This window comes from Mixophyes fleayi, chromosome 7, assembly GCF_038048845.1.
Source record: "Mixophyes fleayi isolate aMixFle1 chromosome 7, aMixFle1.hap1, whole genome shotgun sequence".
In the NCBI taxonomy this organism is placed as follows: Eukaryota; Metazoa; Chordata; class Amphibia; order Anura; family Limnodynastidae; genus Mixophyes; species Mixophyes fleayi.
Genome location: NC_134408.1, coordinates 141,079,191 through 141,094,099, shown reverse-complemented (window position 1 = coordinate 141,094,099; position 14,909 = coordinate 141,079,191). Strand labels below are relative to the sequence as shown.

Here is a 14,909-nt window from a genome sequence, read left to right as displayed (position 1 = left end):
TGCGGGAGTCTCCCGGACATTCCGGGAGAGTTGGCAAGTATGGCGTATATATGGACATTATTTCACATAACCTTGGCCAATTCCATGCCATGTTAACATGAAAAATGTATTTGATTCTAAATATATATAGGGATATAGGATATGTAATCCGAAATGCTTGATTTTCTACGTGAAGGGTTTTTACATAATTTGAGTCCCCTAAAATATATTTTCTTTAAAATGACCCCACCTCTCCCCACTCTGCCCCTGGTATCCCCCCAGCCCTATTATTACATAGTCCAGCAGTGCTCCTCACAGTGACCATAGAAGTTCTGGATCATAGCAGTGTGTATGACATTATTACCAAAAAGCAATAATTTATTTTTAATCTTTGTTCTTTGGTAACTTTAAACCTTGAAATCTAAATGTAAACGTTGTATTTGGCTCTATGTGACCTATCCCTCAGCCTCTGCACCCAATGTGATTTAATGCAATCCCTTTCCTACGTCCTCTTTGTAGCAATATTAATTCCAGCGTTTATGGAGGTTGTTGCATCAGTTTCCTGTTGATTTATACTTTCAAGGTTGAATTATATCACGAGAAAAAAGTATTTTTATTTAGTTACTTGATTTCATACGTTGTCTGTGCAAATTTGCATAATGATAACAGTTAACTCACGGCAATCAATCTCGTCTTCTTCATCTCCGCAGTCGTTCTGGCCGTTGCAGCGGAGATTTACTGGGATGCATTTCTGCTTCTTGGTGCATTTGAATTGACCCGACAGGCAGACATATGTGTCTGAAAAGGAAGCATGAAATCATGATCATTTTTCCTCCTGGAATCTAAATCAGTGGCTGCTTCTCTGTTCGAGAGTCCGATTTATTGTGTTCTCACGCTGAATAATCACCTACCACAGTTGAGTTCGTCTGAGTTGTCCCCGCAGTCGTTCTCCCCGTCGCAGATGAAAGCTGGGAGGGCGCAGAGGCCGCTGCCGCACTGAAATCGCCCCGGCTGGCACTTAAATTCAGCTGTACAAATAGAAAAATGTCATTTATGTAAAAAAGCCAGATTGCAATCACTCTGTAAGAGTGGGAGAGAAAAAGCACTCTTGTCGATCAGTCGAATAATACAATCATTCACCAAACTGCTGAATAAATATAAACAGTTCTTCTGTATTAAATCAATATAGTGAAAAAAACACACAAAGGAATATTAAATTGGAGCTGTCACCTACACCCACTGGAAGTAGCCATATTGGAGGCTAAACCATCACGGAGGCACTGCCTGATGAATATTCATGAGGCCTGATTTATTCAAGAGATACAGGTTCCTAGTCAAGTGATAGGCTACATGCTCATGAATATTAGTCCCGCCCACATAATGGCTCTGTGTGTGTGTGTGTGTGTGTGTGTGTGTGTGTGTGTGTGTGACAGGCCAACTTTAAATAAGCCCCATTTTATATAATTTACAGTCATGTTTTTGCACAGATATTTATAAGGAAATATTTTCAATAAATCAGTATTATTTTAGAGATGTTAGCAAAACATATTCAAATTAATAATTTGCATTCTAGTAGAAGCTGTCATAATCACTGTTTGCTCTCAACTGAGTAAATCTGCAAATAATAGTATATTAACAATTGGAACTGTTAAAAGAAAAAAAAATCCACTTAGCAGGGTTACCCTGAACAGCACATTCTCAATGCATTCCTTCTATGAGGAGTCTTCATTAGACTTGTCACATTTTGAGATGTCTCATTGTATTGGGATTATTACTCATACCATTTGTTTTAAGGCCATTTATAATATTAGCGAAAGACTCCAGCAAAATAATGCCCCTTGGTGGCAAAATTGTTATTGGAAAATAATAACTTCCGTGAGTTTGATAGTTAACAACTTTTAAACAACCTATTACTCATAAAACATAGGATTTCCTTTGTTTCACTCATAAAGAAAAACTTTATTCAAAAAAATACTTTTAATCTGATTTATTTTTAAAGTATTACAAATATATTAATGTATCTAGAAAATAGTTTTGGCAATATACGGTCACATCCACCTGTGGTTTACCACCATCAGACGCTTTTATTGTATTAGATTCTGCATTCCCTTCTGTAACTTTTTGCTGTATGTCCTGTAACCAATCAGATCTCAGCGTTAACGAGTCTGTAGCAAGTTAAGATATTGCTGCTTTTTGTGCTATATAAATGCATAGTAACCAATGCTTTTATGTTTATTATACTAAAGGAATATCTTGTATTATACCGACGTATAATCCTTACTTTTGGCATGCCAGTCGTTTCCTTGATGTGTGGCAACAGTCCCATATTTTATGTCTGCATAGTGTATTTAATTGACGTGCTGGTTCTCCAGCAGGTAGTGAAGTGTGAAGTAGTTTGGATTCTGAACTTTTCTGCACATTTTTAAATAACATTGCACAGTAGCAGTAGGTGCTAATTAGTTCAAGAGTGTGAGCCTCATTACATGTAACCGGGCAGGCTGTAATTATTCATAGGTTGTGAATTATGTATACACTTTGAAAAGTACGGCAAGTTTGAGCACCTTGTAACAACTAACTTAAAGTAACAAACAGAAATGAAGTGCCCACCAGAATAAAAGAACAGCAAACATGCCACCTTCATGAAAGGTAAAAAGTTTAATTAATTTTGCTTACTCAAAAAACAGAACTTTTGCCCAATCAGAAGAGTGTATTGAAGAAACACCGGCAGGTTGTACATCACTACATCTGCAGGGCATTATGGAGCTTTCATGCTATCTGGGTATATATACACACTGGAATCTGCAACGCGCGTTTTAAGTAGAGATGCTCAGGCTCGGTTACTTGAGAACCGAACACACACAAACTTAGGAGATCCGAGTACCGAGCCGGCTCGGTACTGTCGCACGCCCTCAGAATTGAAAACAATGCAAAACGTCATTGTGACGTCCTCAGATCTCGGGAGTTTTGAATTCCTTTTTAATATCCAACATAGCGAGGGATGGGAGGGAGGGCGGACCCCCAGTTTTATTTTCTGCCACTGCTGTGTGCCAATGTGTCCTAGATGTGCTAGGAACTGCCGTGTGTTTGTGTCATTGCTCTGTCGCTTACCATCCAGCCAGGTCGCTGCAGTATTTGTCCGAAAGTGTATTAAGATAATACTGTGACCTGTGAGGTGGTCAAGATTGACTGCAAATGACTTGAAATTAGTGTTATTGAGGTTAATAATAATGTAGGAACAAAAAAAGAGCAAAATTATGTGATTTAGCATATTTTAGGATTTTTAAAAAAAATCCAAAACACACGAGGGCGGTTTTGCCAAAACCAAAACACAAAGCTAATCCAGATCCAAAATCAAAACCAGTTCACGGGGGTCAGTGAGCATCCCTAGTTTTAAGGCATAACACTGGGTTTTTATTAGAGATGGGCGGGCTCGGTTCCCTGAGAACCGAACCCACCCGAACTTTGCCTATCCGAGTACCGAGCCGAGCAGGCTCCGCACTCTCCCGTCCGCTCGGATTGCAAATCGAGGCCGAACGTCGTCGGATCTCGGGGCTCAGTTCTCGCGATATTTGAAAATTCTAAATACACGCCTCCACAGCAATCCATCGCCATATGACAGAGGGAGAGAGCAGTGTGTAGTCACAGGCTGATTAGAGCAGGGACAGACAATACAATTCTGATGAAAATTCTGATTACAATTCTGATAACAATTCTGATTACAATTCTGATAACAATTCTGATAACAATTGATAGAGAAGAGAGGAGGATAGAGGAGTCTTTTTTTTCAATATTTGGCATTACAAGTGCTTTGGGGTGTCCCCCATTCTTTTGCATTAATATTTCTGGCTGTCAAAAGTACTATTTTTCAGCAGACTAAAAATATAATATTTAGCACTCCAAGTGCGTTTGGCTCATAATGGATTCAAAGCAGTCCACATATGAGCAGAATCAGCAACCAGGTTCTGTCACCAGTCCTGATGGTAGTGTTCCCAGTACGTCATCTGGGAAAGGCGATGTCAAACTACACAGTCTTTTGACATCAGTCAAAAAAACACGGCAAAAATTTTTTTACAGTGTTGAAGCGCAAAAGAAGTATAACTGAGGAAAAGTTAAGTGCCGATCAAAAAAAAATTGCCAACATGCCATTCTACACACGCAGTGGCAAAGAAAGAATGAGGCCTTCGCCTTTCTCTATTAGTGGCAGATCAAAAAATGTTACTGAGCCTTTTTCTTGTACGGACACTCGTTACCAAGCAAGACCAAGTAATTTGGAGTCTAAAAGTGGTGCACAACTACTGTTACGCGGGAAAGCCGAACTGCAAGAAAACAGTAAGGCATTAGAGGATAATGTATGCTCTGAATCAGAAATGACACCAATCCCTGGGGAGAGTCCATCCACCAGAGGTATGTCTAATCGTGAGCATTCTGTTAGTAACAGTGTACCCATAAAGAAGGGCCCTTTCAGCAGTTCTGCTGATGTGTGCCTTAACAGCCCGAGTGCAGTCGGTGATACACCAACTGAGGATGTCACTTTTGAATTAGAAGAGGATGAGGGGGAGATTTGTATAGGCGACGAGGGCAGTAATGATGATGTTGATGATTATGATGCAGACAGATACCAAATTGCCTTTCTCAATTTCTATTTATATTCTAGACTCTATAACGGCTGAATAGTTTACGATTTTACTCCTAGTGGAAAGAGGGTCTGATGCAGACAGATACCAGACTACCTTGGTCCATTTATTTTTATTTTCTAATTCCACAGTCTATGCAGGCTGCTTTTTTTCTATCCAACTACAAGTGGAGGGCGGGGGAAGGGGGGCATAGATAGCCACCAAAGTACCGTGGTCCATTTATTTTTACTTTCTAATTCCACAGTCTATGCAGGCTGCTTTTTTTTCTATTTAACTACAAGTGGAGGGTGGGGGAAGGGGGGCATAGATAGCCACCAAAGTACCGTGGTCCATTTATTTTTACTTTCTAATTCCACAGTCTATGCAGGCTGCTTTTTTTCTATTTAACTACAAGTGGAGGGTGTAATATACACCCAAAGACTATGGCTGCATTGCCAATAGGCAAAGATGAAGAGGAAGACAACCAGGTTTGTGTGGAGAATTAAGGACGGCCTACCAAGGATTAAACGGTTTTCTTCCTAATTTATTAGCTTTAGAATTACCTTACTTATCAAAGAAACAGGTGGAGCACTGAATTAGGTTATTTTATGCCCAAAAACATAGATTATTAAACAAAATTGCAAAACAAAACCAAAACAAAATCAAAACACGCAATGGCGGTTTGGCAAAACCAAAATCAAAACCAAAACCAAAACACGACGGTAATCTAGATCCAAAACCAAAACCAAAACCAAAACACGGGGGTCAGTGAGCATCTCTAGTTTTTATGCATGCATTTAATATGTGTTTGATATATGTTTTGATGCATTTACAAACAAATTCAATCTGTTTTTTTTAAAATGCCGCCATGTAAATCAGGAAGCCGCTATCTTTTTGAAACCAAGCGCATGTGCAAATGCTTTTTAACCATTGCGTTTGCATCGCACTCCCATTGAGATTAATGTTAGCTTTCACTGTATTGATGATTGTCAGACACAGTGAAATAGAACAAGAAACTTTCATAAAATACATTGGCGTGTACATTAAAATACAAATATAGACTGATTATGTGTACAATGATTAATATTTTCACAGCCGTTTACATAACGTTAACTTGCGCTAGAAACAGAAGTTTAATGCCAGTGTGTACGTTGTCTAATGCTTGCTATGGCGGCTGTGGGAGCCATCACCATTCCTGCGCTGAGTCTGTCGTGACTGTGACCTACGACTATTTTATTAAAAGCAGATTTAGGAGACTAACTGAGGTACAACAAGTCAGTTTAATAGAAGTTTACGAGCCAAGGCCAGCACACAATGGTGTCAGTCACGCCAACCTCTCTGGTAAATGCCGGAGCTGTCAAATTGCCAATCTGGGCCTGATGTGTGAAATCTGCGCGGTATATAAAGCGCACTTACGGCATTCAGGAGGCTCATCGGATCCATCTCCACAGTCGTCAACGGTGTCACACTTCCACCAAAACGGAATGCACTTATCTGTATTGCAGCGGAACTGAAACAAAATAACAAACCATAATGATATATAAGCGATGTTGTGATGAATGGTCATTTTTCCATATCTATAATTCTTTTCTTAGTTACATTTTGACCTGTTTAACATGATTAAGTTTTTTTGTGCGAGCATGAAACAGTGGAATCATTTGAATGTTTCAAAGCCTCATTTCTTTGAAGTTGCTCACAGAACATTTCCCAGTGAATGTAAATGTGACAGACGTTCCGTCGTTAGCTAAACCTGTTATGAGCTTTGGGTGGCGAATCTGTGACTTTTCTTTGCTAGCTGGAATGAATGTGTCAAAAACAACAAAAACAATCTGTTACGTGTCCCAAATCGAACGTGCGACATCTCTCGCCCCGGAACTCAGTCAGCTGTACTACTTATGTAAATCCGTGTATGATAGGTATGAATTTGGGAAAGTTTGAGGAAGTAATCAGCCATACTGTACATTGCTAATTTGAAGCTGTAATCCAGATGCCCCACATTTCACAGGCTGAATTAAAAGAGCAACCAAGCTCTCCCCACAGAGGAAATTAAGCTCTCAGGTTTGTATGACAAAACCAAGCTATCTTTTCATGAAATACGCTGCACTTTTCTATTTAATAGAACCTTGTTTTTCTTTTAAGTTGAAAGACTCTTTAAAATAGACCTGATTCTGGCCACACTCATTGATGTCAACGTCAATATTGGCCAAATGGCCAAATATTGACATGTTTTGCGCCCCTAAAATAAAGCTGGGTGCACACTACAGGTTTTCCCCCCGATTTTCGTGACAATCACAGATCCAATATCGCATTAGTGTGTACTCTCCCATGATCATGTTTTAATGTACCAAAGCAGATCATATCGTAATCTCTATCAATGATGGAACGTTGTCGTTCCAATTCTGCAGTGTGTCTGCACTCAGGACCGGCAGTGTCCATAGATCTTTATGGAGTGTGCAGGGTCACCATCTTTTCAGCCGATGGTTATGACAGATGAAGAGCCCAAATCTAAAGGTATATTGTGTATAGTGTGTAGACATGCAGGGCCGCCTTCAGAAATAATCATGCCCAGTACGGGCCCCCCGTGTCCCCCGCCCCCCCCCCCCTCCCCGATGAGCGCACCCCCCCATGAGCAACAGCAACATATACTTACCTGGGGGCCCGCCGCTGGTCTCCGCTACTGTGTCTTCAGCCTGGCTGTCACCGTGGCAGTCAGGCACCAGGATGCGATCGCAGGGGTGGAGGATTCATTCCCTCTGCGATCATGTGCTCTGCCTGTGACAGATCACATGATCGCAGGGGGAATAAATCCTCCACCCCTGCGATCGCATCCTGGTGCCTGGCTGTCATGGTGACAGCCAGGCTGAAGACACAGTAGCGGAGACCAGCGGCGGGCCCCCAGGTAAGTATATCTTGCGCTGTTGTACCGGGCCCCCTGGTGAGCCCAGGCCCGGTACAACAGTACCCCCCGTACCCCCCTGATGGCGGCCCTGTAGACATGAATCGTCATGCTAATCGGTACTTTCAATTGTTGGTTAAATTGTTAAAGATATCGCATCGTGAGAAATGTTCTGTAGTGTGTACCCAGCTTAAGTATGAGAATGGTCCAATCCAAATCAACTGGACTATTACCAGGCCAGATTGATCCAGCCGCTTACCTAAGTATTGAACATGAGATGTGTCCAATTTGCCCACCTACAAATTTGGAAAACCAATCCTGTTCCCCAGTGCTCAGGTGAGTTGACCGTTCATATTTACCCATAGCATGATATGTAATAGTTGGGCTCTTTAAAAGAGAGAGCTAATCCCACATATGAGTTGTACAAGCTCACACACACTTCACCTCTCTCTTTGGTGCCTGCTCAGATGCACTATTTTGGTTTCATTTGTATAACCAATGAATATGCATTTTGTCACTTGCAGAATTTAGGCAATCGGTGCCAGGTCCGTTCCAGTGCCCAGAGCAAGAGAATACTGAAGAGATTTCTAGTTCTTTTGCATCAAACCAAGTTATTTCAAAAATAATGTCTCAGCCACAAAATGCCGGCCCTCTGTGATTATTTAAAGTGAGTAGCTACAGGGTCATTAAAAATCATTTTAAGGCCGCCGTTATTTGCTTATCATAAAGAAGGGCTGAGTTATTTACATCTTTATATTCTATGCATGTATATAGGGGAGTTTGGTCCACGGATTGAAGGAAGAGTCATCGGCGTTCAAGAAATGTAATCTGGTCCTGCCTGTTTTAACATAAATTGTACATTGTCATTATTATAATGTCCCTTTAAGACAAGGAAAGGGGGGCAATTGGTAAGTTTACTGGCCAGATGGATTCTGTATATGTCTAAATATACTGTATATAGATTTAAATGACATGTGAGAATGCTCCATGTACACGGTATCCCAGTGATGGCCAATATCTGGCCCTAGGGCCGCATATGGCCCTCTGTGCCCTCCCCATGCGGCCCCCAGCTCTTTCCTGCTTTATTATCAGATTTCTTTGCTATAACTTGTAACACTTGTATAACATGCCGGCTGATATGTTATTACAGATAGGTGTATCTTTCTTTGATTAAATGTATTGATTTAACTTATGGCTGAGATTAAGGGATCAATGTGGGACCCTTTGGAAGGTTAGAGGGCCACTCCATGTGGCCCCCAAGGTATGACTGGTGAATTCAATAAGCACAAGACAAGCTCTGGACTGTTTACTGCCTGGGGAACTTTTCCGTTGTTGCACAAAGGATTAGACCCATTATTACTGTTCACTGCATCAGGTCAACAAAGAAAAAGTGCTGGATGTTTCAATGACTTTTTGACAGTTAATTGAGGAAACAGGTTAGAAGTACAGCTGAATGATTAGCTGGTCTATCTTACCAGACTTCCTAATGTTTAGAAACTGCATTCAGACACGTTAGAAATTGTACATGTTTGTAAATTGTGCTACATTAATGCAGATGGACATATTTAAGCAGTCTAGACAATAGACAAACAGCGCATTCTAAAATCAACCAATTTCAGATGAGGCCGTGGAATGATTTTTATCTTTGTGCTGTGCATAAAATTAATACATATATTATACAGTACTTAATTTCTTTTATCGTTTATTTATCACACAGAGATGTATCAGGTTTACAGGGAGCAGTCGTTTTGCATAATGACATTCATCCATAAACTAATGATACTTTTAAGGTTTGGGGACATAGTAAAAATGTGTTTTATATGTAGTATAACACATTGCTCAATATATAAACATTGTATTGTATCATATATAATTAATTGTATCCTATAAACATTAATTGTATTAGAGCTATCAAGCGACCATAATCATCAGATTAAACAGTTGCTGTTTACATCCTTTATATATGCAGTATCTCACGGTTTTCAATAGCGAGCCCCTGGATTTTACCATCAGAAATATTTTAACTCAAAATGCCAACTTGTCTTAAATTCAGGTTCCTAATGCTCACAAATTCAAAGGGTTAGTGTAAATTTGATTATAAAACTGTTTTGCAGAACCCGTCACCCAGAAGGAAGCATAGGGAACACATCGGTGTGAGTCTTACTCATATATGATTGAACTGTAACTCCCAACATTTCGGTTTGAGGTTACGGGACAGAATTTGACACGTGCACCAGAAGGGGGTGTGGTCATTCCAGAAGGGGTGTGGCCACATCAGATTGATGGCAGGCCACACCCACGGGGTTGCGTGCCCAGCACTTCAGAATCTCTGGCCCGCCCCGGCCCTCTTTCCTACCCCGAGATCAGCGTGACCTTAAAGGGGCATCTCTCAATGGGGCATATATCCAAACTTTTACTGATTTGGGACAAGTGTCCTTGAAACGCAAAAGAGTGGGACAGTTCCCTCAAATAAGGAGGTATGATTTAAGACCTTGCTTTACTTTACTTATCCAGGCAATACCTAAACCCTGTTACTTACACTGTTTTGCCATCTCCCAAACCAGATGGCAACAGATTCCTGTATCCTGTTGTGGTTGCTATATCCACCTAATCACCGGCGTTTTCCTGAACGACCTTCGTTAAAGACCACTCGGCCTACAAGTGTGACTATTTCAAGTTTTGTCAAGTTGTGGGAACTTTTACATACACGTTTGTAAATGTTATAAATAACAATTTTTTGGGTTCTTTATCTTGTGTCTTTAAATAGGCTACCGTCTACTCCCCAAATCAAGAGTACAGTCTCAAATGCACCACATCAGTCCGTCTTTTCTTCAACACTATCTTAATGGATGTTTATGGTCAACCCTTGCTATTTAGCCAAAAACCCATATAGTTCCTTGGTGGCCCTCCTCTGCCCTAAATTCGTACCATTACCTGTAAGCGTATGACAGCATGTAGAGTAGAATGCAGTTAGATCCAACTGACTGAACCCATCCTAGTCAAGCAATTTAGATAGGGGCGTGTATTGTAGTCTGCGGCTGATTGGATTAGCTGTGACCAATCAGCTGCCACATACACTACAAACCCACAGAACCAGGAGGTATATCGCCTATCTAGCCGCACTGATAATATTTTCCTCTGCAAGCAAACCTTTAAATCTCAGTAAGATTAATTCTCTATTTTAGGTTAATTCTGCTGAATATAGATTTTGGATATGACTATACTTTCAGAGAATTGGTGATAAAAAAAAGAAGGAATACCTGCTTGGCTCTACTGCTGAGTTAAAAATATTTTGTAATTGCAAAAATTGATTCTAGACAGCAGTACAGTATATTATTGTAACAGACAATTAGATCCAGGACTGAAAACATAAAATATTTTAATGAACATTTACAATTTGCATATTACAAAGTAATAATTTACTTGAGTTCTGTTATATGCATAAAAGGATAGGAAAACATAACTCTCTCCTAGCTAATACAACAGCAAGTAGTTTTATTTCCCTGTAAATGCTTATATGGAGGAGGATAACCAAGGTACAAACAGCAGTCTATTAATATATATAGTTTTTATTATCGCAGCTTATAGACCTGAAAACTGGTACCAACCAGAACCCCTGACTTCCTTTTTGTAGCGTGTTCTACAGAACATCACCCTATTCCAAATATCCTTTTATGGGTATGTCAAGTTCAGCAGAGGATATCATGTTTAAAAGCCAGGTATAGGTTAAAACCATGGCTTCCTGAAGTTTTCATAAGCTAACACCACATATATTAATATTAAATGCCTAATATCCACCGAATGTGACATGAATAATCAAATAAAACTCACTTACTTGCCTAATTAGCCAGAGGTGTTGATCCACCACTCTGATTGGCTATCTCTACTTTTCTTGGTGCTCCTGGTGGCTGCAGACCAGGATTGGTTGATGAACACTTATAGTTTCTATCAGCCAATCCCGCTGCAGAGAGGGGCTGAACAACGTTTAAGTTACCCTGATCCAAGTTTATGTTTGATGCTAGCAGGGAGTAAATGAACGGGGCAGACAGCCTTAAACTGTTATGATTCACCAACTGTATTTAATTTTATTAGTTAGTGGCAGGAAAGTGGTTATTGTTTTGCTATGGATGTCCCAAGGAAATTCTTAATAATAATATAAGTGGCGTTGGCCTTCAAGGGAATCCTGTTCACAGAAATAATATCTTTCAGGTAATCCATCCTTTCTGGAAACTGGATGCAACATAGATTGTATTTCATGGTGGTAATTAGCCTAAATGCTAAGTCATGTATTCTAGCATGGGATGTACAATACTTGTAAACATTGTAGCTGGAATTATGGAACAGAGGAATAATTGATCCCTCCCTCAAAGTAGAAATTCCATGGGGACGGGGACGGAGGGGACGGGGACGGAGGGGGGGGAGCGGTCACCTTTTACTTGAGACCTTACATTTTTCTCCTGACAGCATACCGAATACATGTCATATGTCATGGACTAACCCAATACTGTGCAAGCAGCTGGGACAGGACTGGAAATCATTTTGTGCAGCTTACTGAATAGGACATGTCTCCTGACCAATCAGCTGCCACTTACAGTGCAGGCCAAAGAGCCAGGAAGTTAAAGCTGCTGATTAAACCATTCTGCGGGTTGGAACTACACTAAGATGAAAATGAAGAAGTGCACCTAAAAACTAAGAGGCATATTCAATTGTCCGCGGTTCCCGCCGCGGAAAAACTATTACCGGTATTAGCTCCCTGAGCCGCGAGCTGAAATCCAGCGAGAAAAGTACTGCAATACCGGTATTTCCGCACACCATTACCATAATGACGGTAATAGTGCGCGGGGCGCGTTACTATTGGCTGTAACGCCAACAATTGAATATGCCCCTAAAGATACAACACACCAGTGCTTGTCCCTATAGCCAAACAATTGGGTATGTGAGCATTTGGCTACATTATGAGTCAAATTGACCAGCCAGGACTCTCAATTAGACTATAATGGAAATTGATAGTATATTCTCCTCTAGCACTTACAAGTTGGTTGATTACGTGGATCATCTGTCAACCTGTTGTTCTGTCCTGCAGGATCGAATCATCTTGTTTAGTAAAAAGTAACCTACTATGCACCGATTGGTTAATTTATTTAGGAACAATTAGATTGTCAGAACAAATGTGCAGATCAGTTTCAATAACACACAACTCAATATCATGCTTCTGTTATGATGAGGACTTCATTTTAGAAAAAAAAGAAGAAGGTTTTTTTGGCTTCTCCTCAGCACTCACCTGGCTGGCTGTGCAGTTGGACACGCAGGTCTTGTTATCCTCAGCCAGGTAGAAATGAGTGGGACAAGCGCAGGTGTGCGACTTGTACGCCGACAGCAGACATAAGTGACTGCAGTCTCCGTTGTTAATTTTACAAGGGTGGTCAGGCACTATAAAGACAATGGCATAATACATCATATTTCTCAGCGTATAAAGTTAATTGAATTCCTTAATAAGATGGCTTAAACAGAAGAAGGACCTAATAAAAAATTACACGCAACACATTATGACAAGGACATGTATCTGGTCGTTAATAAAACGGTAACTATGATACTGTGATAACAGAACGCTGCTCTCACACTACATAAAAAGCCATTTAGGAATCCATCAGCTGAATCAGGATGCATACAGATGAGGTTACACCTGCACGCTGCTTATATTGGGAAGTGAATGATTAGAGCTGGGTTACGGATTACAAACACACTGCCGTGAGTACGCATTTATACTGCTAATTAGAATGTGGAAGTTCTGTTACAGTTTCCTTTCTATTCTGTGGCCGAAAGTTTGCAGCATAATACATTAAAATAAAGGTGCACTCATCACCTACACACAGCGGGGGCATCATCATCATCATCATTTATTTATATAGCGCCACTAATTCCGCAGCGCTGTACAGAGAACTCACTCACATCAGTCCCTGCCCCATTGGAGCTTACAGTCTAAATTCCCTAATATAGACACACACACACACACACACAGACTCACACACAGACAGAGAGGGAGAGACTAGTTGAAATTTTTGATTACAACCAATTAACCTACCAGTATGTTTTTGGAGTGTGGGAGGAAACCGGAGCACCTGGAGGAAACACACACAAACTCCACACAGATAAGGCCATGGTCGGGAATCGAACTCATGACCCCAGCGCTGTGAGGCAGAAGTGCTAACCACTAGGCCACTGTGCTGAACCAATCAGTACAGCAATTCACTGAAGGCTTCTTCCACTGTCTACAGGCAACAGGTGAATTTACCTGTAGATACTAAGGAATAGACATTGTAGGTGACAATTTAGTCAGCAATGATAAAAATAAATATTTATATAACATGTGTCCCTGGTTAGATAAACGTTCTACTGTATGAAGTATGTCTAACAACTCCTTTCCTCCATTGTAAACGGAGTTTACTGTGATTCACCTTGGTCACCATATGAACAGCAGGAAATATAATCTATTGACCACTTCCTTTCTGTGTGATTTCTATGACATCTCTGGGCGGTACCCGCTCCCCTGAAATCCAACATTAGTTTTTATTGATAAATGCAAGGTAGATAGTTAGTTAAGTCATTCTTTTATTTAAATAGCCATGGGCAGCACGGTGGCTCAGTGGTTAGCACTTCTGCCTCACAGCACTGGGGTTCAATTCCCAACCTTGGCCTTAGCTGTGTGCGCTTTGTACGTTCTCCCTGTGTTGCGTAGGATTCCTCTGGGTGCTCCGGTTTCCTCCCACACTCCAAAAACATACTGATAGGTTAATTTGCTGCTAACAAATTGACACTAGTCTGTGTGTGTGTGTGTGTATGTATTAGCAAATTTAGACTGTAAGCTTCAATGGGGAAGGGACTGATGTGAATGAGTTCTCTGTACAGTGCTGCGGAATTAGTGGCGCTATATAAATAAATGATGACGATGATGATGATGGGAATGCTTTTTAAGCAGTAGTCTCTCGAAAAAGCTACCTTGTGGACTATGAGATAGAAAGATAGATAGATAGATCTATCTATCTCATATCTATCTATCTATCTATCAATCTATCTCATATCTATCTATCTATCTCATATCTATCTATCTCTTTATCTATCTCATATCTATCTATCTATCTATCTATCTATCTATCTATCTATCTCATATCTATCTATCTATCTCATATCTATCTCATATCTATCTCATATCTATCTATCTATCTAACTATCTATCTCATATCTATCTATCTATCTCATATCTATCTCATATCTATCTATCTATCTCGCATATCTATCTATCTCATATCTATCTATCCATCTATCTATCTATCGATATGCGATAGATAAATAGATATGAGATAAATAGATAGATCAGATAGAAAAATGTGAGATAGATGATAGATAGATAGATAGATAGATAG

The 14,909-nt window shown here is 40.3% G+C and overlaps 1 protein-coding gene across 1 annotated transcript in view; it reads right to left on the bottom strand.

The window, feature by feature from the left end:
• LRP1B (LDL receptor related protein 1B) overlaps positions 1-14,909 on the bottom strand; it is a 728,477-nt gene that overhangs the window by 113,223 nt on the left and 600,345 nt on the right. Inside the window, exons 61-64 of the mRNA XM_075181401.1 lie at positions 12,770-12,918; positions 6,009-6,102; positions 891-1,007; positions 658-777 (exon numbers count right to left, since the gene is read on the bottom strand). Coding sequence (XP_075037502.1) covers positions 658-777; positions 891-1,007; positions 6,009-6,102; positions 12,770-12,918 — 480 coding nt within the window. The remainder of the gene's footprint in view (positions 1-657; positions 778-890; positions 1,008-6,008; positions 6,103-12,769; positions 12,919-14,909) is intronic.